The 22,245-nt window shown below is 43.3% G+C and overlaps 3 protein-coding genes across 14 annotated transcripts in view; 2 read left to right on the top strand and 1 right to left on the bottom strand.

Moving 5' to 3' along the window:
- Positions 1 to 13,376, bottom strand: part of TSGA10 (testis specific 10) — a 154,971-nt gene extending 141,595 nt beyond the window's left edge. The window contains exon 1 of one of the 8 annotated variants that reach the window (XM_023211410.2): positions 13,109 to 13,376. The gene's annotated coding sequence lies outside the window, so the exon portion shown is untranslated. The other 7 variants (XM_023211406.2, XM_023211404.1, XM_023211407.1 and 4 more) reach the window with 7 other exon arrangements.
- On the top strand, positions 32 to 10,692 carry C15H2orf15 (chromosome 15 C2orf15 homolog). Of its 5 annotated transcripts, none has more exons than XM_023211423.2 (3): positions 32 to 268; positions 1,006 to 1,122; positions 8,909 to 10,692. In XM_023211423.2, the coding sequence occupies exons 2-3, from the start codon at positions 1,061 to 1,063 to the stop codon at positions 9,246 to 9,248; spliced, it is 402 nt and encodes a 133-aa protein (XP_023067191.1). In that variant the 5' UTR covers positions 32 to 268; positions 1,006 to 1,060; the 3' UTR covers positions 9,249 to 10,692. The 5 variants fall into 5 exon arrangements, with proteins under 5 accessions (XP_023067191.1, XP_023067190.1, XP_023067187.1 ...); XM_023211422.2 differs by having other exon boundaries at positions 32 to 398; XM_023211419.1 differs by lacking the exon at positions 32 to 268 and adding an exon at positions 344 to 483.
- LIPT1 (lipoyltransferase 1) lies at positions 13,036 to 21,137 on the top strand. The gene is made up of 2 exons (XM_023211411.2): positions 13,036 to 13,472; positions 19,929 to 21,137. The coding sequence occupies exon 2, from the start codon at positions 19,930 to 19,932 to the stop codon at positions 21,049 to 21,051; it is 1,122 nt and encodes a 373-aa protein (XP_023067179.1). The 5' UTR covers positions 13,036 to 13,472; position 19,929; the 3' UTR covers positions 21,052 to 21,137.
- The last annotated feature ends 1,108 nt before the right edge of the window (positions 21,138 to 22,245 follow it).

The following is a 22,245-nucleotide window of genomic DNA, read 5'->3' as shown; positions in this document are numbered from 1 at the left end:
CCCCAAATCGTCCCGGCCCCGCCCCGGCGAATCGGAGGAAGGCGGCAGCCGGCGGGAAGGCGGCGGCAGCGGTTAGCGCCAGGCGGCGCCGGCGTGGCCCCGCCCTCTCGGTCTGTACCGGAGTGGGGCTCGTCTTCCACCTCCCCGGCGCCCCAGCTTTGCTTCCGTCCCGCTCGCCCCCAGGCCCGGTGCGCACGCGTACCTGGCTCGACCTTCCCTCTCGCGGGGACTACAAGCCGTGCGCGCGCACCTACGCACGGAGCGACGCGTACGTCCACCTGCCTGCCTTACAGGGCACCTAGGAGGGACCTCTTCCTGGCCCATCCGCGCCGCGCAGGCGCACGCCCACGCAGCGCCTAGACGCCCGACCCGAGCGTCCCGTCTCCTAGTAACCAGCCGTGAGCCCCCTTTTCCACGACTCATTTCTTAATCCCTGCCTGAGGCTGCCGCACCTGGATGGAACGCGCATGCGCAAGGCTGCAGGTCGCCGCCCCGTCTTCTCTCAGCTTGGAACACCTGCTGCTTCGCGGCGGTGGCTTTGTTCCACTTTCCCAGAGCTTGGACATCATTCTGGACCTTCTGGACCCATGTTCCGTGAACCGGTTACTCCTAGAGCTGCTTTTGGGCCCGTTTTGAGGGAACCTTCCAGGTCCAGCCCTCCCACTGCAGCATGAGGGGAGCGAGCCGGCCTGTCCCGGCGAGCGTGGGCAGCCTGGGGTCAGGGGAGCCTGGGGACCGCGGCTTGGTCAGCTCTGCACGATCAGAGCTGAATCGGGAAGTGGCAGAACTAGCAACGAAAGTCCAGATTCCTGACCGATATTCCTTCTCCACATGCCAGTCCTTTTCCAAATCCCCTCACCTTAAAGTGGACAAATGAGCCTTTTGGTGAAAAAGAATGAGCGCTGCATTCTTCTACCAATTTTTTGGAGCCCAGAACTGGGGGGGGGGGGGGGGGGGGAAGTCTTCTTAATTTTTCTTAATACCTACCATGTCCCTTTCCTGCAGATGACACAGACAGTAGGTTTTTACAGCAATTCTCTGATGCCCTTGATATGGTAGAATGCTGTGTATATCAAGAGTAAGCTCTCGTTTGAGGAGACTAACAATTCCTGTTTTTGCCAGGTGAGTACTCATTTTTTTCCCCACAAGATGTCACTGGCAGGGATAAACAACTTTTATGTTAGAACAAATTTAGTCATAAAAGTACATTTAATATAAGTGCCATGTTTTTTCTATCTCTTTTCATCGTGTTATTACGTAGTCTCATATTTTGTCGCATTTGTTTTCAGATAATCATATACTTTGTAAGTATAATCAGATACCAAAAAAAAATTAAGTGTCCCTGTTACTTTAAGAGGTTAGAGGACACAAGGAGCACATATCCTCGGAAATATAAGTATTTTTAATTGACAAACTGAGAAATTATGTTAGAGGGAATAATGTATAATCTCATTTCCTCTTCAGATACTAAGATTATTTTGAATACATTACCTAGCGTTATTAAAAACAAATAGGAAAGAATGTTCTAAGTTTAAAACTGTCAGTTGGAGTTGAAGACTTCAGGGGTGGGGAGATTATTAATATAGGAAGTAAGAAAGTACTTCCCTTACAGAAAGAATAAGAAAAGTTTAAGCACTTATGAATGCCACCTAGATGGTAGTGAAGATTCTTTGGAAAGAATGTAAGCAAATGATCATTTTAAGGTCAAAAGAGGGTGAAAAGATTTTCCTTTTTTTCCTATCAAGAACTGTTGACTTTCTCTCCTAACCTAAGAAAGTAAAAATTTCCTTCCCTCTTTGGAAACCCAAGGGGTAGTGAGTGTCCCATCCTGCCCCAACTAAACCTTTTTTTTTTTTTTTTTTGAGACGGAGTCTTGCTCTGTTGCCCAGGCTGGAGTGCAGTGGCATGATCTCGGCTCACTGCAACCTCCGCCTCCCAGGTTCACGCCGTTCTCCTGCCTCAGTCTCCCAAGTAGCTAGGACTACAGGCGCCCACCAGCACACTCGGCTAATTTTTTTTTATTATTATTTTTAGTAGAGACGGGGTTTCACAGTGTTAGCCAGGATGGTCTCAATCTCCTGACTTTGTGATCCACCTGCCTCAGCCTCCCAAAGTGCTGGGATTACAGGCGTGAGCCACTGCTCCCAGCCTTTTTTTTTTTTTTTTTAAAGACAGTCTCCCTCTGTTGCCCAGTACCCAGGCTGGAGTATGTTGGCATGATCTCAGCTCACTGCACCCTCCACCTTTCAGGTTGAAGCAGTTCTCCTGCCGTAGCCTCTTGAGTAGCTGGGACCACAGGTATGTGCCACCATGCCCAGCTAATTTTTGTATGTTTTTGTAGAGATGGGGTTTCACCATGTTGCCCAGGCTGGTCTTGAACTCCTGGACTCAAGTGATCCGCCCACCTCAGCCTCCCAAGTGCTGGGATTATATGCATGAGCCACTGTGCCTGGCCCGGGCTAAGCCTTATATAGTACCCTGTGCTCTCTCTCTCCTGTGACAGACACCTTCTAAGGTCTGGGTTTTCTAGTCCCTTAGTTTTTCCATCATTTAAAAAGCTTCACTACAAAAACCTCTGTTATTACTTTTTTTTTTTTTTTCACTGTCCTCTTCCTGATCCCCTCAAAAAAAAATCTGGGACTACAATTCCATATGTGTTAAGCCACTTGATCTTGTTCCACAGCTCACTGATGCTGTGTTCCTGTTTTTAAATCAGATAGTTTCCTCCTTATGCTGAGGTCTGAAAGTTCTAGGCAGTGTCCATTCATAGGGCTTACTTTATTTCCTTTCTCTCAAGGATCACTCTTCCAAACTGCCTATTGTCCAAAAAAGCCATTGCTTCATGTGTTTTGTGTTTTGATGCTGAAAGCAGGCTGGGCACGTTGGCTCATGCCTGTAATCCCAGCACTTTGGGAGGCCGTGGTGGGCAGATCACCTGAGGTCGGGAGTTCGAGACCAACCTGACCAACATGGAGAAACTCTGTCTCTACTAAAAATACAAAATTAGCCAGGCATGGTGGCACATGCCTGTAATCCCAGCTACTCGGGAGGCTGAGGCAGGAGACTTGCTTGAACCCGGGAGGCAGAGGTCGCAGTGAGCCGAGATCGTGCCATTGCACTCCAGCCTCGGGGACAAGAGCAAAACTCCGTCTAAAAAAAAAAAAAAAAAAAGATGCTGAAAGCATGAGCATAAGTCTGGTCTCTGTTACTCCATCATGACTAGCAGCAGAAGTCTGCCATTCTTCACAATCCCAGGCCCCATGTCACTAACTATCCTCAAGGGAAGTGGTTTGCAATGCAAAAATTGCTTCAAGCTGGGGGAACTGTAAGTGCAAAGGTCCTGAAGCAGGAGAGGGTTTGGCATAGAATATTCTTGAGGAACAGCAATGGGGGATAGGTCTGGGGTAGAAGAAAGGAAAGAGACAGGAGAGAGTGCTTGCTGGTAGAGTTGTTTGCTATGGCTGCTACAACAATTTACCACACACTTGGTGTCTTTAAGCAACACAAATTTATTATCACACGGTTCTGGAGATTTACAAGTTCAAAATGGGTCTCACTGGGCTAAAATCAACATGTCAGGCAGGTCTACATTCCTTCTGGAGGCTCTAGGGGAAAATCCCCTTTCCTGCCTTTCCAGCTTCTACTGGCAGCCCTTGTGATCCCAGTCTATGTTCAACACCAAAAATGGCCAGTCAAGTCCTCCTCACATTGCATCATGGCTAACACATTCTACCTCCCTCTTTCACTTCTAAAGACTCTTGTGTGGCAGGCACGGTGGCTCACACCTATAATCCCAGCATTTTGGGAGGCCGAGGCAGGTGGATCACTTGAGGTCAGGAGTTCAAGACCAGCCTGGTCAACATGGCAAAACCCTGTCTCTCCCAAAAAATACAAAAATTAACTGGTTGTGGTGGTGTGCACCTGTAATCCCAGCTACTTGGGAGCTGAGGCACGAGAATCACTTGAACCCAGGAGGTGGAGGCTGCAGTCACCCTAGATCATGCCACTGCACTCCAGCCTGGGCAACCGAGTGAGACTCTGTTCCAAAAAGAAAAAACAAAAAAACAAAAAACGAAAAAAAGCCCTAGTGATTACATTGGTACCACCCAATTAATCCAGGAGAATTTTCCCACCCTCAGAGTCAGCTGATTAGCAACCTTAATTCCCCCTTGCCACATAACATAACATAGTCACAGCTTCTGGGGATTAGGACAAAGACATCTATGGAGACTATTATTCTGCCTACCATAGCTGGGGACTAGATATGTAAATAATTTGTTTTTGTCTCTGAGGTGGAAAGTAACTAGAGTGTGTTGAGCAGAGGACTGCTGTGATCTGGATTTTGTTCTAAAAGGTTCAAACCAGTCCAGGCGTGGTGGCTCACGCCAGTAATCCCAGCACTTTGGGAGGTGGGAGAATTGCTTGAGGACAGGAGTTTGAGACCAGCTTAGGCAACACAGTGACACCTGTCTCTACAAAAAAATGAGTTTTAAAAATTAGCCAGATGTGGTCAGGCACGGTGGCTCATGCTGTAATCCCAGCACTTTGGGAGGCCAAGGAGGGCAGATCACTTGAGGTCGGGAGTTCGAGACCAGCCTGGCCAACATGGTGAAACACCATCTCTACTAAAAATACAAAAATTAGCCGGGCATGGTGGCGGGTGCCTGTAATCCCAGCTACTCGGGAGGCTGAGGCAGGAGAATCATGGGAACCCGGAGAGCAGGGGTTGCACTGTCTTTGCAACTTGAATTTCTCTGATTCCTAGTTAAGTCTGAATATCTCTTTATGTACTCTCATTATCTGTTTGGGATTCCTCAGTCTTTGAATTATGTTTTTATATCCTTTGCCCATTTTTCTAGCGGGATTACTTTTTCCTTGCTAATTTGTAGGTGTTCTCTTTCTATTCCAGCCACTAAATACCATCAGCTTTGGACACAGAAAATATCTCCTTCCAGTCTCTTATCTTTTTGTTTATATTTTTTTCATTGAATAGAAATTCCCAATTATGAGTAATCAGACTCACTTGATTTCCTTCCTTATTGTTCAAGCTTTTTAGGTCTTGTTCAAGAAATCTTTCTTCACCCCAGGGTAACAGATATAGTGTCCTTCATTGTCTTCTATTGCATTTACAGTTCTGCCATTCACATTTAGGTCTTTAATGCATTTGCTCTCCACTTTTTTTTTTTCTTTTTTTCTTTTCTTTTTGAGATGGAGTCTTCCTTTGTCACCCAGGCTGGAATGCAGTGGTATGATCTCAGCTTACTGCAACCTCCACCTCCTGGGTTCAAGTGATTCTCCTGCCTCAGCCTCCTGAGTAGCTGGGATTACAGGCACCCACCACCATACCCAGCTAATTTTTGTATTTTTAGTAGAGATGGGGTTTCGCCATGTTGGTCAGGCTGGTCTCGAACTCCTGACCTTGTGATCCACCTGCCTCAACCTCCCAAAGGCCTGGGATTACAGGCGTGAGCCATCGCGCCCAGCTCACTTCTGTATTTAAGATCCTGCTTAAAAAAAAAAAAAAAAAAAAATAAGATCCTGCTTAACTTTTATCCACACAGTGAGCCAATGTTCACAATACTATCATACTAAACTTAGTCTGTTCTGTCTCTTTTGCCTTATAGTGCCACCTGTAACATATGTGAAGTTCCTCAAATACCTAAGTCCAAATTACAGTTCTGTCATATTCTACTGACTATTTGTTCCTGTACCTGTACAAGGTTATTTTTATTGCTTTCACTTTGTGGCATATCTTTTCTTTTTTTTTTTTTTTTTTTTTCTGATAGGGATGAGGTCTCCCTGTGTTGCCCAGGCTGGTCTCAAACTGCTAGACTCGAGAGATCCTTCCACCTTGGCCTCCCAAAGTGCTAGAATTACAGGCGTGAGCCATTGTGCCCAGCCATGTAGCGTATCTTAATATCTGGTAAAGAAAGCCCTTTGTCCTTTTTGTCCAGATTGATTTCTCTCTTTACGTACCTTTATTCTTACATGTATATGCCAGATTTCTTCTCGAATGGCAACCTAAATGCCAGTCCAAAGAAGCCCCCAATAGACTTGTTCACCCTTCATATCCTCAACTCTGGGGAAGTTAAGGTGAGACTCACAGGGCCAAGTCTACCCTATTGTATTTGGTTCCTCCTCAGTCCTTTTAGATTGAAATTTAATGTACAAATTGATAATTATATAAGTTATCATTATTTTATGTTTGTTGATTTCAAATGCAATGTTTTATAGAGTTTTGTGTTTTTGAAAACCTTTTTTCAATTTTGTATTTTGAAAAAGTTTTAAACCTACAGAAATGTAATAATAATACGTAGAACAACTTTTTAAGCTTTACCTCCTAGATTTAACAGTTGTTAGCATTTTGCATATTTTACTCTCTCTGTATCTGTGTATCTATCTCTCTATTGCTAAACAATTTGAGGGCAACCTGCAGATATGATTCTTCACCCCCAACTATTTCAGTATGTATTGCCTAAGAACAAGGACATTGACTTATATAATTATCACATTAATAATATATAATATATAATATTATATATAATTATCACAATTATCACATTCATGGCATCTATCACATTGATCCAATATTATTATCTAATATTGTCAAATATCCAAATGTTGCAGTTATCTAAGTAATGATCTTTGTAGTACATTCCATCCCCTTCCCAAGTCAAGAGCATTGGTTGCATTTGAAATAATGTATCTTTAGCCTCCTTTAATCTGAAACAGCTGCTCAGCCTCTCCATGTCTTTCATAACATTGACATTTTTAGGTAGAAGCTATTTGTTTCATAGAGGATACCTCTGTTTGGGTTTATCTGATTGTTTCCTCAGGTTTAGATTCAAGTTATGCATTTGACCAGGAGTATTTCCTTTCTAACAAAAAGAGAAACCAAAGAATAGAAAAAACTCAATTTTATTAATTTGAAGGCAGTATTAGATATTCCTTTGATGAGGAAGAAAAATTCATCTTCAGTTCCAAATCTAAAAAACAAGTATACCCATATTTCAGAATTTCATCGGAGATCTTTAAAAATTTAGCTAAGTTGTATTTGATTCCCAGAAAGCCAAATATATACTTTTACCTAGTTATTATATTAATATGTGAGTAACTACTATATTTAGGCTACTACAGTAGACCCAGGACTCTGTTTTGTTATAAACACTGATATTCAATCACAAATATGGATAAATAGGGTTTCAAGATGATTCTTTAGAAATGTTCAGTCAGTAATTAGAGTTTGATGACTATGAAATTGTATACTATCAAAGATACATATGTCTAAATATTAAAGACATAATACATTCTAAAAGTGGGTGAGGCCGGGCACAGTGGCTCATGCCTGTAATCCTAGCACTTTGGGAGCTGAGGTGGCTGGATCACCTGAGGTCAGGACTTCGAGACCAGCCTGGCCAACATGGCAAAACCCCATCTCTACTAAAAATACAAACATTAGCTGGGCGTGGTGGTGGGCGCCTGTAATCCCAGCTACTCAGGAGGTTGAGGCAGGAAAATCGCTTTAACCCTGGGGGGTGGAGGTCCAGTGAGCTGAGATCACACCACTTCACTCCAGCCTGGGTGAAAAGGCGAAACTCTATCTCAAAAAAAAAAAAAAAAAAAAAAGTGGGGGGCGTGAGTGCTTTCGTTCCAAGCTGTGGAATCTGCTCCAGATCTCAGGTTGCTACTAGAGCATCTTGGGTAGATGACTCTTCCCCAGTAAGCCCTGGGCTTTCTCAGACCTTTACTGTGCAGGAAGCCTGCCCTTCTGCCATCCTGGTCAACTCTGCCTACCAAATTCCTGCCCATCTTTGAAAGCGCAAACCTGACCTAGGCTCCCCTCCTTTGGGAAATTTCCCAAGGCCTCCCTCCATGCTACATGATCATCTCTCTTGTTTGTTTTTTGAGACGGAGTCTCCCTCTGTCACCCAGGCTGGAGTGCAGTGGCCGGATCTCTGCTCACTGCAAGCTCCACCTCCCAGGTTCACGCCATTCTCCTACCTCAGCCTCCCGAGTAGCTGGGACTACAGGCGCCCGCCACCTCGCCCGGCTAGTTTTTTGCATTTTTAGTAGAGACGGGGTTTCACTGTGTTAGCCAGGATGGTCTCCATCTCCTGACCTCATGATCCGCCCACCTCGGCCTCCCAAAGTGCTGGGATTACAGGCATGAGCCACAGCGCCCGGCTGATCATCTCTCTTAACAGACTGGGCATCCTTTATCACAAGTATCTTTTTTTTTTTTTTTTTTTTTAAAGACAGTCTCCCTCTTGTTGCCCAGGCTGGAGTGCAGTGGCACGATCTCGGATCACTGCAGCCTTCGTCTTCTGGGTTCAAGTGATTCTCTCGCCTCAGCCTCCTGATTAGCTGGGATTACAGGTGCATGCCACCACACCCAACTAATTTTTGTATTTTTAGTAGAGACAGGGTTTTACCATGTTGGCCAGGTTGGTCCTTAACTCCTGACCTCCGGTAATCCGCCCGCCTCGGCCTCCCAAAGTGCTGGGATTACAGGCCTGGGCCACGGCGCCCAGCCAATCACAAGTATCTTTACAGGATATCTTTATTTTTTACAGAAAATAAAATACTAGAAGAGTATTTGGCCTTCAGTAGTTATTTCTTTAGCCCATTAGTAAGAGGTTTCCTAGCAAGAATGAAAGGATTAAGAGAATCTCTACTATTTTCTGAAAGGTGATAAAACATAAAATCAGATAAATTCCTTTTAAAAAGACTTTCAAAGAAATCTTTAGAACCTGCAAGCCCTCCCACAAAGAAAATGTGAACACTGAAAGGTGGGAGGCAATTTTACTTTACATTTCTAGTATCACCATGGCATTTCATTCCAACAAACATTGCCGTGACGTTAGGGAAATTCCTGCTGCATTCACTTACTTTTTTTTTTTCCCCCCAGTAATCGAGTTGAAGAAACACTTCCACTACTTAAAAATTACTTTCATATTTGTTCAGCTATCCCAATGGGATTTTCACTTAGTAAATCTGCTACTCAGGTATCTGCTATGCATATGGATTCCAAAGTGGACGATCACTTAATACGAGCGACTGAAAAAAGCAGGTTGGAACCAACGACTCAGTTATTTCAAAACACCAAGAAAATAAGATTAGAAGACACAAATCAAGAAAACTTTTCAAGGATTGAAGGGACTGGCACAAGATCTCTTTCTGAGAAAGCCTTGGGTTCAGTGGTATACGTCAAAGAAAGTGATGGACTAGAAATGACAGATGTGGAATGAAGCAATTTGTATGTATTACCAAACCAACCAAAAACTGCCTTTGATTAAGAGGGGGTGTTGAAAGAGAACTTAACCTTATTAGGAAACCCTAACAAAATGATGGAAGACTATTGCTTTATTTCTTACTATTTGTGAATCATCTTAGACTGCATTTTTTGATTATGCCTATTCAAAAGGCAGTTGCTTTTAGAGTGAAAAAGCCTTCCAAAATTCAAAGCAGATTTCTCTGGTATTATATTACATCCTTCTTAAAAACCAGAGCTTTTAAGTAACAGTATTTGAATGGCACCAAAACATTTTCATTTTAATATATATCTTTAACAAGTGATTTTAAAAAGTGTCTAAGCGGCCGGGCATGGTGGCTCATGCCTGTAATCCCAGCACTTTGGGGGGCCGAAGCGGGTCGATCACCTGAGGTCAGGAGTTCGCAGCCAGCCTAGCCAATATGATGAAACCCTATCTCTACTAAAAATGCAAAAAATTAGCCAGGTGTGGTCGTGGGCGCCTGTAATCCCAGCTACTTGGGAGGCTGAGGCAGGAGAATCGCTTGAACCCCGGAGGCGGAGGTTGCAGTGAGCTGAGATCATGCCATCGCACTCCAGCCTGGGCAACAAGAGCGAAACTCCGTCTCAAAAAAAAAAAAGAAAGGTCCAAGCAATGTGACATCAGTATTTCATAGTATTTCTGGTGTACCGGTTTTGTATGTTACATTTCCATTTTGGGATTCTGCTTTAGGATACTTTACTTTCTTACATTTTGCATTTTTGTTCTGTAAAAGATCACTGCAGATAAACTGAAAAGGCCAATAAATGCATATCTTCAGAAGGATTTCACATTTTAAATCGTGCCTTTGAAACTGCTTTTCCCCCCACATAGAATCCATTTTAGAGTTAGAAAAGTATTCTTTCCAAGTGTTAATAGTTTGTCTTGCAGATGATACCATTTTATGTCACCAATATTTAATATGAGAAAAACAACTTGGTGTTTAAAAACCTTGTTTGTGTATCAGTTATGAAAATATGTGGTAGTTGGAAATCTCTTTAATATTCATTTTAAAAGAGGAAAGGGCATCTTTTCGGAGGCGGGGAGCTATATTTTATTAATCAGAAAAATACTAAACAAATGTGTTTGTAGGGAATATTGAGAGTGAAAAACAATTGTTGAATGGGACATAAGCTAAAAAGACAATGCTTTTTATTATTTACGGAACGTAATTCTTTAGGAGAGAAAAAAATACACAAATCATTCATTTGTTCACCTAGCCTGGCACTGTGCTTGGTGCTGGAGATACAGCAGTGAATAAAATAGCCACTGCCTTGTAGAGTTTTGTGCCTACTAGGAAAGACAGGACATTATACAGTAATTATATAAGATGCCAATTGTGATATGCCATGAAGAAACGTATAGCATTCAGAGAGACATAACACAAGACATACCACATAAAGATGGTTTTTTTTTTTTTTAAGATGGTCTCACTGTGTTGCCCAGGCTGGAGTGCAGTGGAGCGATCATAGCTCACTGAGTGTCAAATTCCTGTTCTTAAGCGATCTTCCTGCCTCAGCCTCCTAGTAGCTAGGATTACAGGCATGTGCCACCATACCCAGCATGTTTTTGTATTTTTTTAGAGACAGAGTCTCACAATGTTACCCAGACTAGTCTCAAACTCCTGGCCTCAGGTAATCCTCCCACTGGGCCATAAACTTGATTTTAACTGTGGGAAATGGGAAAGAATATCTCAGTATATTTTAGAAAGCAAGTTTATTAAGAAAGAAACAACAGAATCACTACTCCATAGACAGAGCAGCCTCTGAGGACATTTATAGCTTTTGCAGTGACATGGTTGTCTAAGTGAATGACAGTGATGGTCATAAAAGTGGAGAGAAGGGGATAGAGTACAGGTGAAGTTTGACAGGATGTAGTCATGGTTTGGAAGTGGAAAGTGAGGAAGAAGAAAGGGCTTCTAGCAAAAAAGGCTAGATGCATGCAGGATCCCTGAGGGAAAAAAAGAGTGAGTTCAGGAGCATGGTTTTTAGACTTACCAGGTTTACAAGGCAGTTGTATCTATGGAACTAAAAAGTATAAATTTTGAAGTTATATACAGAAATGGTACTTAAAGCCATAGAATGAATGAAATTGCTTAAGGAGAATGTAGTGTGAGATAAAGATCTGAGGAACTCCAACATTTAGGGGTTGACTAGAGCAGGGTAGCTGGCCAAGGGGACTGAGGAGTTGGCAGTGAGGCTAGAGGAAAACCTGGCAAAGGGGACTGAGGAGTTGACAGGGTAATGTCACAGTTGTCCACAGGAATCTCCAGGTTGAGGTAGTCAAATGAACAGTTAGATGAAGACTGAAAAGTCCACTGGATCTAGCAATGTGAATGTCACCAGTGACCTTAGCAAAAGCACTTTTGCTGGAATAATTGGGGGGAAAGCCATTTTGGAGTACGTTGAAACAATGAATGGGAAGTGAGAAAATAGACACTGGATGTACAGCAGTTTTTCCAAGAAGGTTGGCTCAGACGGGTAGCAGGCAGGATGAAAAGTGGAAAGAGAAGTGAGGTCACTGGAGGATTGTTAAAGAGTACAGCATGTTTGAGTGTCACTGGAAAGGTTCCAGTGGAGAAGCCGAAGAAGTAGGTAAAGTTAAGAATAACCAAAGGACAGCAGTCCTGGAGCAGGGAGGAGGGAATGGGATTCTTTAAAACCTTTTCAGCAAGAAACTAGGGGGAAAAACCCAAAACTGTACCACCTGATATTTCAGAGACAGGGAATTTAGAAGGAAGTAATATAAGCAAAGAGCAACAATATTCTGTGACTGTTTTTAATAATAACTAGGAAAATTCCTAGTGCAGTTAACTCTAAACAAAATTCATTCCCACCTGCATAATACAAGATAGACGAACTCAGAGTGACCTTGGTAAAAGATGTAATAATAAAGAAATGAGGTGTCATTTTGTCTTCATTGTAGCTTTATATGAAGCCCTGGTCATTTACCGTATCAGCATCACCTAACTGAACACTGAATGATTCTTACTCCAAGAGGCAAGTCTTAGTGGTTTCTATTTTAACTGAAGGAGAGATTGATTTCTGAGCAAGAGTGAAAAAGGTGACCACCAATTCTTTGGGCTTCTCTCATCAAGAGGTGAAGTCCACTACCCCGCGCCTCAACTCTGGGCTGGCTTTGTTGTTGTTGTTGGCCAATAGAATGTGGCTGAGGCGCTGCTTCCAAGATTAGGCCTCAGTTGAGGTGCCCTAGCAGCCAGGCAGCACCTGCCAGAGCATGAATAAGGCTATCTTGGACCGCCCAGCATAGCCAACCCGTGCTGAATGAAGCCACATGAATATGCCCAGGAGAAACTAGCAGAGGAATCACCCATCTTGCCCACATGTTAGAGATAGAAGCCACTGTTTGAGGCAGTTTGTTAGGCAGCAATACTTAGCCGAAACTATTACCTTGCTACCTTGACTACTGGGGTAACTTCCCATCTCATGGAGCCACAGGGTCTTGCCAACTGCAATGAGTTGGCAAATGGGAATGATCACTCGCCTCAGTATGTTTTCTGATCCACTCCATCCTGTATCATCATCTCTGTACTGCGAAAACCATTTATTCCTTTAAATGCAATGTGTCTTTCAAAACTGACTTGAATTTCCTCACCTTTCGAGTTACCTGCCACTTGGACTCACTTATTTGGAGGAGATACGTAAAGACCCAGCGTAACGCCTCTGTGCTCAGTAAAAAATATCTGCTGGTACTCTTTCCTGCCCGTCGTGTGACCTGACTGCTCTGGGCTTCTAGGGGCTCCCCCTAAACTAGCTCCACGAAATGCCCCCTCCAACCTAGCACATCCGCTCTCCTACCTTCGCCCAGGGGTGGCCGTTATCTCTGTGCTGTCTGTCACGCGGGGAACGCCCATCTGAACTGGGGCCTTATGACTTTCGGTACTTTTATTCGAACGTGGCCTGCGTCCCTGCCTCGAATCTGGTTCTCGCCCTGAAGGACCCTTACTTAGCATCCCTGCGGACTGCCGGGACCCCACGACCCCGCAAGCGGAGAGGCGCAGCGCGATCCCTGCGCGCCCCTCCTGCTCCGGCGCTTCAGGGGGCCGGCCCTCAGGGGGCGGGGCAGGGTCTCGCGCAAGGCCTGCCGGTTGCTCGGGGTCGTACGACGCACTTTTCCAGCTCGAGCCCTCGCGAGGCCCGTGGGCACGACCGGAAGCCGCAGGTGGGTGAAGCGGAAGCGCTTCTAACCGGGAAGTTGCGGGCCGTGGCGCGTGGGTGGCCGTGGTCCCTGGGCGCGCGCGGGGTCTCTGGCAGTGGGCCAGGGCCTGCGGGTCTCCCCCGCCGGTACTGAAGGGTTCTGTGTGCACGCTTTCCCCTCGGCGCTGGGGACGACCTAATTTCGCTGTTAGGAAGGGTCGACCCTGAACACAGGAGGGAGGGTAAATACCATAAAACATGTTGGAGGCTAGCTGTGTGCACGCCACCTGGGAGCCAAAAGGGCGAAGTAAAACATGCACACAACCGTAATGAGATTCTGAGTAAGTTGTATATTATCAGAGAGGGGGCAAAATAATAGGGTCTTGGCAAGGTCTTATGAAGAAGCTGCGCCTGCCTAGAAAGATAGATGGGATTGTGCTGTTTTCGCTTTCAGCCCAGTGATGGGGAGGCGTGTTTGGCAGTGCAGAGGTAGCGAAGTGTCCAAAGAACATGGAAGATAAGGAAAAACTTTATAAAATTAGTCATTAAAGGGTAAGAGTAGAAAGATTCAAAGTGATTTTTAAGGAACAAAATTTAACCAGACCATCAAAGTCTTGACACTGTCCCAACGACTGTGAAATATCCTGAAATACTGTGCATTACTCAGTCGGGGTCTGATCCACTACTGGAGCATAGAATAAAAAAAGAGGGGCGCACCTGTGCCAGATGAATCCACGCCTCTAGGGGAGAGAAGGTATCCCGACTTAAGAGCAGGGGCGCTTCTGAGTTAAGGAAGTGTTTTCCTCAGAGCCCATTCCGTCAGACATTCAAATCATGTAACTCAGTCCTTTTGTTCTGAGTATGTATTCACCAAGCAAACTTATGAGTTGGCTTGTCAGTAGTCTTACAGTGAATAATCGGACAGGCTCATCTGAATATCTGATTGATGGCCTATAATTCTCTTTGTAAATCAATAAGCTGGCAGTCAGGGAGTTTTGGACATCCCTTTGTTTTCACTTTTTTCACTCTGCGTGATTCTCATCTTTCGGGGTTCGGTTGAAATGTCACATCCTCACTGAGGTCTGTTTATTGGTTTATGTGTTCAGGTGGTTAGAACAGCTTCTTGCATCTTTTCTCACATGACGCCTTAATGAGGCTTAGCCTAACAACCCATTTAAAATTGCAACGTAAGTTTTCTCACATACGCATTTCCAATCCTCCGTTTCTCAGCTCTGCTTTTTTTTTTTTTTTTAAATACACCGAATCTCGCTCTGTTGCCCAGCGTGGAGTGCAGTGGCACCATCTCGGCCCACTGCAACCTCCACCTCCCGGGTTCAAGCAATTCTCCTGCCTCAGCCTCCCGATTAGCTGGGATTACAGGCGCCCGCCACCACGCCCTGGTTAATTTTTGTATTTTTGGTAGAGACGGGGTTTCACCATGTTGGCCAGGCTGGTCTCAAACTCCTGACCTCAGGTGATCTGTCCACCTCGGCCTCCCAGAGTGCTGGGATTACAGGTGTGAGTCACCTCACCTGGCCATCTACTTTTTTTTTTTTTTTTTTTTTTTTTTGTGACGGAGTCTTGCTCTGTCACCCAGGCTGGAGTGCAGTGGCCGGATCTCAGCTCACTGCAACCTCCACCTCCCGGGTTCACGCCATTCTCCCGCCTCAGCCTCCTGAGTAGCTGGGACCACAGGCGCCTGCCACCTCGCCCGGCTAATTTTTTTGTATTTTTAGTAGAGACGGGGTTTCGCCGTGTTAGCCAGGATGGTCTCGATCTCCTGATCTCGTGATCCACCCGTCTCGGCCTCCCAAAGTGCTGGGATTACAGGCTTGAGCCACCGCGCCCGGCCTGCCATCTACTTTTTTTAAATAGCCCTCCTTTATTCATTTGACTCACTGATGAATCCCAAGTGCTAAGAACAATGTCTGTCATGTAATTGATGAGAACTTTGTTGAATTAATACCTTTGTTGTGTTTCATTCACACTGTATATACAATACCTGGATGAATAGAGAGATTTTGAGCACTATTAAAATACCTTCATTGGCTCAATCATGAATTGGATCAATTCTGGAACCCTAACAAGATCACATTTTTGACCAAAGTCAGTATCTTGAACTATAATTTATCAAGGTAAATGCCACTTTGACGTGTCTCGGTTAGGAATCCTTGTTCACTTGAGGGAATACATGTTGTATAATAGAAACAGTAAGCACAGAATAGAGGTGGGAAAGGGGGAACCCTATCATAACAGTCAATGTTTCGTATTTGCCAAACATGAATGGCTTATGCATATTAACACATTTAATTCTCTCAATCATTTTATGACATCTGAGGCCACTGAAGCAGCTAGAGGTTAAACCACTTCCCTAAAGTCATTAGTAAGTGGCAGAGCCAGGTTTAAAAATTTAAGTCCTTAACTAGTTTGCTATCCTTCCACACTCTGCATGTGCAGACAAGAGTAAGAGCCTTAATCTTAGGAAAAGATATTTCACAAGATCTTTGACAATCTCCATATCCAGACACCATCCAGCTTATTAGTACCCACCACTGTTATCTGTTACTTTCCCCTTTAAGGCTGCCTCCTACCTGAACTCTGGATCCCAATATCATCACTTTCTCAAGGACCTCCCTTCTCCAGTGTTGCCGTCTTGACTCTCCTACCAGCATCTAAACATGCTCAGATCTATTGCATCTTAAATCCTCTCCTAACTCCACATTCCTTTCTACCTACTGCCCTAGCTTTTCCACTTCACAACTAGAATACCCTCATTGTATCCACCTTGGGCCTCCTATTTACTCAGTACATCTGGTTCTTACCAAGATCACTGATAACCTTCTTGATACTGTTTAATAGATCCTTTTCAACCCTCATCTTATTTGCTCAGTCTTTGGCATTTGGCTCTGTTAACCATCTTGTCTCCCTGAAGCTTCCATAGTAGCATATTTAAAATTTTTCTGCCTTTTCTTCTATTCTCAGCTTCCTTTGGGAGCTCTCCCTCCTTCTTTATATCCCTTAAATGTTGCTGCTTTTCAGGCTTATGTCACAGGCCCTTAAATCTTCTCACTGAACCACCTTCCTGTGACCTCAGTTACCATCCATTGAGCTCTGTGCCATTGGCTGCTAGTTCAACACAGTCAAAATGAACCAGTTATCTTAACCCCATTCTTCCTGTTCTTATAAAATCTGTCCTAGGAAATTTCACCTCTTTGCCAGGCCAGAAATCAGGGCATAATATTAATAAAATAGTTAACACATATTGTGTACTTTCTTCAGTGCCAGGCACTTCATATGTATTAGCTCATTAGACTCAACCTGATAATATCAGTCCTGTCGTTATGCACATATTAGATAACAAATCTGAGACACAGAAAAGTAATCTGCCTTAGGTCATTCAACTGATAAAGGATAGAGTTGGGATTTGAATGAGGGCAGTCTAGTTTGAGCTTGTAATCATTATATCATAAAGGACATGATCCTTGGCTTCTCTTTCTCTTACCCTAATTTAACCTATTACCAAGTATTGTACATTCTCCATGCTTAAATCTCTAGGCGATGTCTCTGAAGTATAAATCCAAAGCCCTCATGCCTGTAATCCCAGCACTTGGGAGGCAAAGGCAGGAGGACTGCTTGAGCTCAGGAGTTTGAGACCAGCCTGGACAGCAAAGTGGGACTTCATCTCTACAAAAAAAAAAAAAAAAAAAAAAAAAGGCTAGGCCTGGTGACACATGCTGACTAAGGTGGGAGAATTGCTTGAGCCTAGGAGGTCAGGGCTGCAGTGAGCCGTGATCACACCACTGCACTCCAGCCTGGGCAATAAAGTTCAAGCATTTCACGTGGATTTAAGGTTCTTTATAATTTAACGTCTACTTCTCTTGCCTTCTTATTAACTCCCCATTCTTGTATTCCTAAGAACCAGCCAGTAGAATTAAATTATTTGCATGGGTCCTATCTCCCACTAAGCTGTTGCACAGTTAGAATTCTTTTCTTTACCTCTTTTATGTCTCAGCTTCAATGTCACATCCACTAATTAGAGCATTAGAGGGTCCTCTAATGTACTTAACATGTATCACAGCATTTAGGACACTATATTTTAATTATTGCCTTACTTGTTTTTTAATATCTCCCACTAGATTGTGGAGATACTTGTTTCTTGAAGGCAAGGACCAGTTCACCTTCTTTTTTTTTTAGACGGAGTCTCACTTTGTCGCCCAGGCTGGAGTGCAGTGGCTCGATCTTGGCTCACTGCAAGCTCCACCTCTCGGGTTCACGCCATTCTCCTGCCTCAGCCTCCAGAGTTGCTGGGACTACAGGTACCCGCCACCATGCCCAGCTAATTTTTTGTACTTTTAGTAGCGACAGGGTTTTACCGTGTTAGCCAGGATGGTCTCGATCTCCTGACCTCGTGATCCGCTCGCCTCGGCCTCCCAAAGTGCTGGGATTACAGGCGTGAACCACTGTGCCCGGCCAGTTAATCTTCCTAATGTCACTCATATCCATCCCCTTCTCTCTCTCTCTCTCTCCTACCATACTTTAGGCCCTCATTATCTCTAGTGTGGACAACTTTCTTAGTCCGTTAACTGTTCTCCCTGTCCCTAGTCCATCCTTTATTTAATCCATACTCAACCCTGCAGAGGCAGATTTGTATAATGGCTGAGTTAACACTTCCTGCTTAAAACTTCAGTGGATCTTAGCTGCCTTTAAAAAAATCCAAATATTTTAGTTCATTACATGATTTATCTCCTCCCATTTTCTATCTTCTTATTGCCTTGTACGTAGGAGACACTTCATACATACTTGTTGAATGAATATGGTACTGTATCAAAGTCAGTCTAGCAGAACCAAGAACAAAGAAATTAACCAAAGTAATGCAATCTCGGTTGCAAGGCTTCCTAGGACAGAATAGCCACAGGCTTCAGTGGAACTCGAAGACTAGTACTATAGCTCTTTCTCCTAGGAGGGAATCCCCAAAACACTCCTCACTATTACATGACTCTTTGTCTTTGCACATGCCTGGAATACGTTCCTCGACCTGGCAAACTATCCGATTTGGTGACTCAGTTCAAGTATTCCTTCCTCTATTAAACCTCGCCACACCTTTCTAGACAGAATGTAAACTGATTCAACTTTTTGTAGGTTAGTTTATAAACTACAGAGTGATGAAAATAGGAAGACTCTTTAATCTAGGAATTGTACTTCTAAGATATTACTTAACTAAAGAATTTGGTTCCAGGTGTGGTGGCCCATGCCTGTAATCCCAGCACTTTGGGAGGCTGAGGTAGGAGAATCACTCAAGCCCAGGAGTTCAAGATCAACCTGGGCAACATAGGGAGACCCCCATCGCTAAAAAAATTTAAAAATTAGCCCGGCATGGTGGCGTGTACCTGTAGTCCCAGCTGCTTCAGAGGCTGAGGTGTGGAGATTGCCTGAGCCCAGGAGGTCAAGGCTGCAGTGAGACAATTACAGAGTCTTAAACAATGGAATATTAAACAGTCATTAAAGCTGATGCAAAATAGGCTTAATGGGCCAGTGCAGTGGCTCACACTTGTAATCCCAGCACTTTGGGAGGCTGAGGTGGGCAGATCACCTGAGGTCAGGAGTTCGAGACCAGCATGGCCAACATGGTGAAACCCCATGTCTACTAAAAATACAAAATTTAGCTAGGCGTGGTGGCATGCGCCTGTTATCCCAGCTGAGGCAGGAGAATCGCTTGAACCCAGGAGGCAGAGGTTGTGGTGAGCCAAGATCATGCCATGGCATTCCAGCCTGGGTGACAGGGCGAGACTCCATCTCAAAAAAAGATGGATGGATGGATGGATGGATAGATAGATAAATAGATAGAATGTTGAATGAAATAATAGTATGGTTACACTTTGCGGGAGGGAAATGTGTGTGCGTACACATGCTTAGAAATAAAATGGATTTACACCAAAATGTTCATTGTGATTAGGACTATCAATGCTTTTATTTTCTTATTCTTGCTTATCTGTATTTTCTCATTTTTCTCGATGAACATTTGTTACTTGTGAATTCAACATAATTTGGCTTTAAGATATATTCTAGGTAATGTGGCTGAGTGCAGTGGCTCATGCCTGTAATCCCAGCACTTTGGGAGGCCAAGGTGGGAGGATCGCTCGAGCCCAGGAGTTTGAGACCAGCCTGGGCAACGTGGTGAAATCCTGTCTCTAAGAGGAAGAAAAAAAAGATATATTACATAATGTATTTGCAGCAGACTTACTGTTTGAAAACTGTGAAATTATTTCAACTGAAATTATTTGAAATTTGTCTTCATTTATTTCCTTTGAATACTGAATCATAGCATTGCTAAAGACTAATTGGAAAGCTAAAAGCCAAAAGCAACTGCACTGGATACTTAGAGATAAGTTTGGATTAAATACCCAATAATTGATAGTTAGAAAATATAATTTAATGTTCCTTTTTTTGATGAATTAATTTGTTTGTCTTCCATTTTTAAAAGCATGTTGATCCCATTTTCAATGAAGAATTGCTTCCAGTTACTTTGTAACCGCCAGGTCCCAGCAGCTGGCTTTAAAAAAACAGTAAAAAATGGGCTCATTTTACAGTCAGTTTCCAATGATGTCTATCAAAATCTGGCTGTGGAAGACTGGATCCATGACCATATGAATCTAGAAGGCAAACCAATTCTATTCTTTTGGCGGAATTCTCCCTCTGTTGTTATTGGTAGGCATCAAAATCCTTGGCAGGAATGTAACCTGAATCTAATGAGAGAAGAAGATATAAAACTGGCGCGGAGAAGAAGCGGAGGAGGAACAGTCTACCATGATATGGGTAATATCAATTTGACTTTCTTTACAACCAAAAAAAAGTATGATAGAATGGAAAATCTGAAATTAATTTTGAGAGCTCTGAATGCTGTCCAACCCCAGCTAGATGTGCAGGCTACCAAAAGGTTTGACCTTTTACTTGATGGACAGTTTAAAATCTCAGGAACAGCTTCTAAGATCGGCCGGACTACTGCCTATCACCATTGCACTTTATTATGTAGTACTGATGGGACATTCTTGTCTTCTTTGCTAAAGAGCCCTTACCAAGGGATCAGGAGCAATGCCACTGCTAGCATACCTTCCTTAGTGAAAAATCTTTTGGAAAAGGATCCCACTCTGACCTGTGAAGTACTAATGAATGCTGTCGCTACAGAGTATGCTGCTTATCATCAAATTGATAATCACATTCACCCAATAAACCCAACGGATGAGACACTGTTTCCTGGCATAAACAGCAAAGCCAAAGAACTACAAACATGGGAGTGGATATACGGCAAAACTCCAAAGTTTAGTATAAATACTTCCTTTCATGTGTTGTATGAACAGTCACACTTGGAAATTAAAGTATTCCTAGACATAAAGAATGGAAGAATTGAAATTTGTAATATTGAAGCACCTGATCATTGGTTGCCATTGGAAATACGTGACAAATTAAATTCAAGTCTTATTGGCAGTAAGTTTTGCCCAACTGAAACTACCATGCTAACAAATATATTACTTAGAACATGTCCACAAGATCACAAACTACACAGTAAATGGAATATTCTCTGTGAAAAAATTAAGGGAATAATGTGATTCCAAGTAAATGTCTTAATACAGTTTCAATTAGAAAATAAAATGTCTCATACTTGCACATGGTATGTCAAAAAAAAAAAAAAAAACTAGTCGCTTTCAGTAACTTCAAAAGAAAATAAAAATAAAAAACCTAGTCTCTTTCAGTAACTTCTCCCCATCTGAAATTATTTATCACCTATCCCTATCTGTGTATTTCTTCTACTTCTAGGATCCTCTTTCTTCTCTTTCTTCCTTCATTGATTTTACTTTATTTATTTCATTTATTTATTTTGAGACAGAGTCTCACTCTGTCACCCAGGCTGAAGTGCAGTGGCATGATCTTGGCCCACTGCAACCTTTACCTCCTGAGTCCAAGTGGTTCTCATGCGTCAGCCTCCCGAGTAGTGGGACTACAGGCTTGTGACACCACGCCCAGCTAATATTTTCTATTTTTAGTAGAGACGGGGTTTCACTGTGTTGGCCAGGCTGGTCTCGAACTCCTGGCCTTGAGTAATCCACCAGCCTCAGCCTCCCAAAATTCTGGGATTACAGGCATGAGCCACCATGCCCTGTCCGTTCATTGATTTTAATACCTGGCATGTATTTATATTTCAGCTGCTGCTGCTTTAACTCTCTTGGGGCTATATACAATATTGGACACTCTGACCTCAGACTTAGTTCTCTGTTTTTCTTCCCTCTCGGAGATATAACCCAGATTTCTTGTCACCTCTCCTCATATCTCAAACTCTAAAATTTTCCCTTTTAGTTATATTTTCTTATCTTTCTACTCTGCCACTAAAAATCAAGGCTGTTGCACTTTTCTAAGCTCTTAACCCTTCCCTAATCTCTCCTTGCATCATTTCCCTTTATCCCAGCCTGAAATTTACTTTATGCTGTACTTTCTTACCAGTATTCTCATTTGCTTCTCTCCTTTGACCTTCTACCACAGCCACTTTTTAATTTTAGTCTAAACAATTGATTTTCTATTCTTTTTGGCAGGTGATGCTGGGGAGTAAGATCATATAGTCACTGAAGATTAGCCCAATTTGATATTTGTAATTTTCAACTTATGTATCTTTCTGCTGGTGTCAGATTTAATTCATCTCTGATTGAGTTCCCCTCATTCTTTTTTTTTTTTTTTTTTTTTTTTTGGGGGGGTTTTTCTCTTTGCCCCCGCTGGGGGGGGGGGGCCGGCTTTCCGCCCCCCCGAACTCC

Source organism: Piliocolobus tephrosceles, chromosome 15 (genome assembly GCF_002776525.5).
Source record: "Piliocolobus tephrosceles isolate RC106 chromosome 15, ASM277652v3, whole genome shotgun sequence".
Classification (NCBI taxonomy): domain Eukaryota; kingdom Metazoa; phylum Chordata; class Mammalia; order Primates; family Cercopithecidae; genus Piliocolobus; species Piliocolobus tephrosceles.
This window is presented reverse-complemented; position numbering and strand designations above follow the sequence as displayed.

Coding starts and splice junctions, on each gene's coding strand:
- LIPT1 (XM_023211411.2), top strand. CDS start 19,930: ATGTTGATCCCATTTTCAATGAAGAATTGCTTCCAGTTACTTTGTAAC.
- C15H2orf15 (XM_023211423.2), top strand. CDS start 1,061: ATGCTGTGTATATCAAGAGTAAGCTCTCGTTTGAGGAGACTAACAATT. Junction 1,123..8,908: donor ACAATTCCTGTTTTTGCCAG/GTGAGTACTCAT, acceptor TTTTCCCCCCAG/TAATCGAGTTGAAGAAACAC.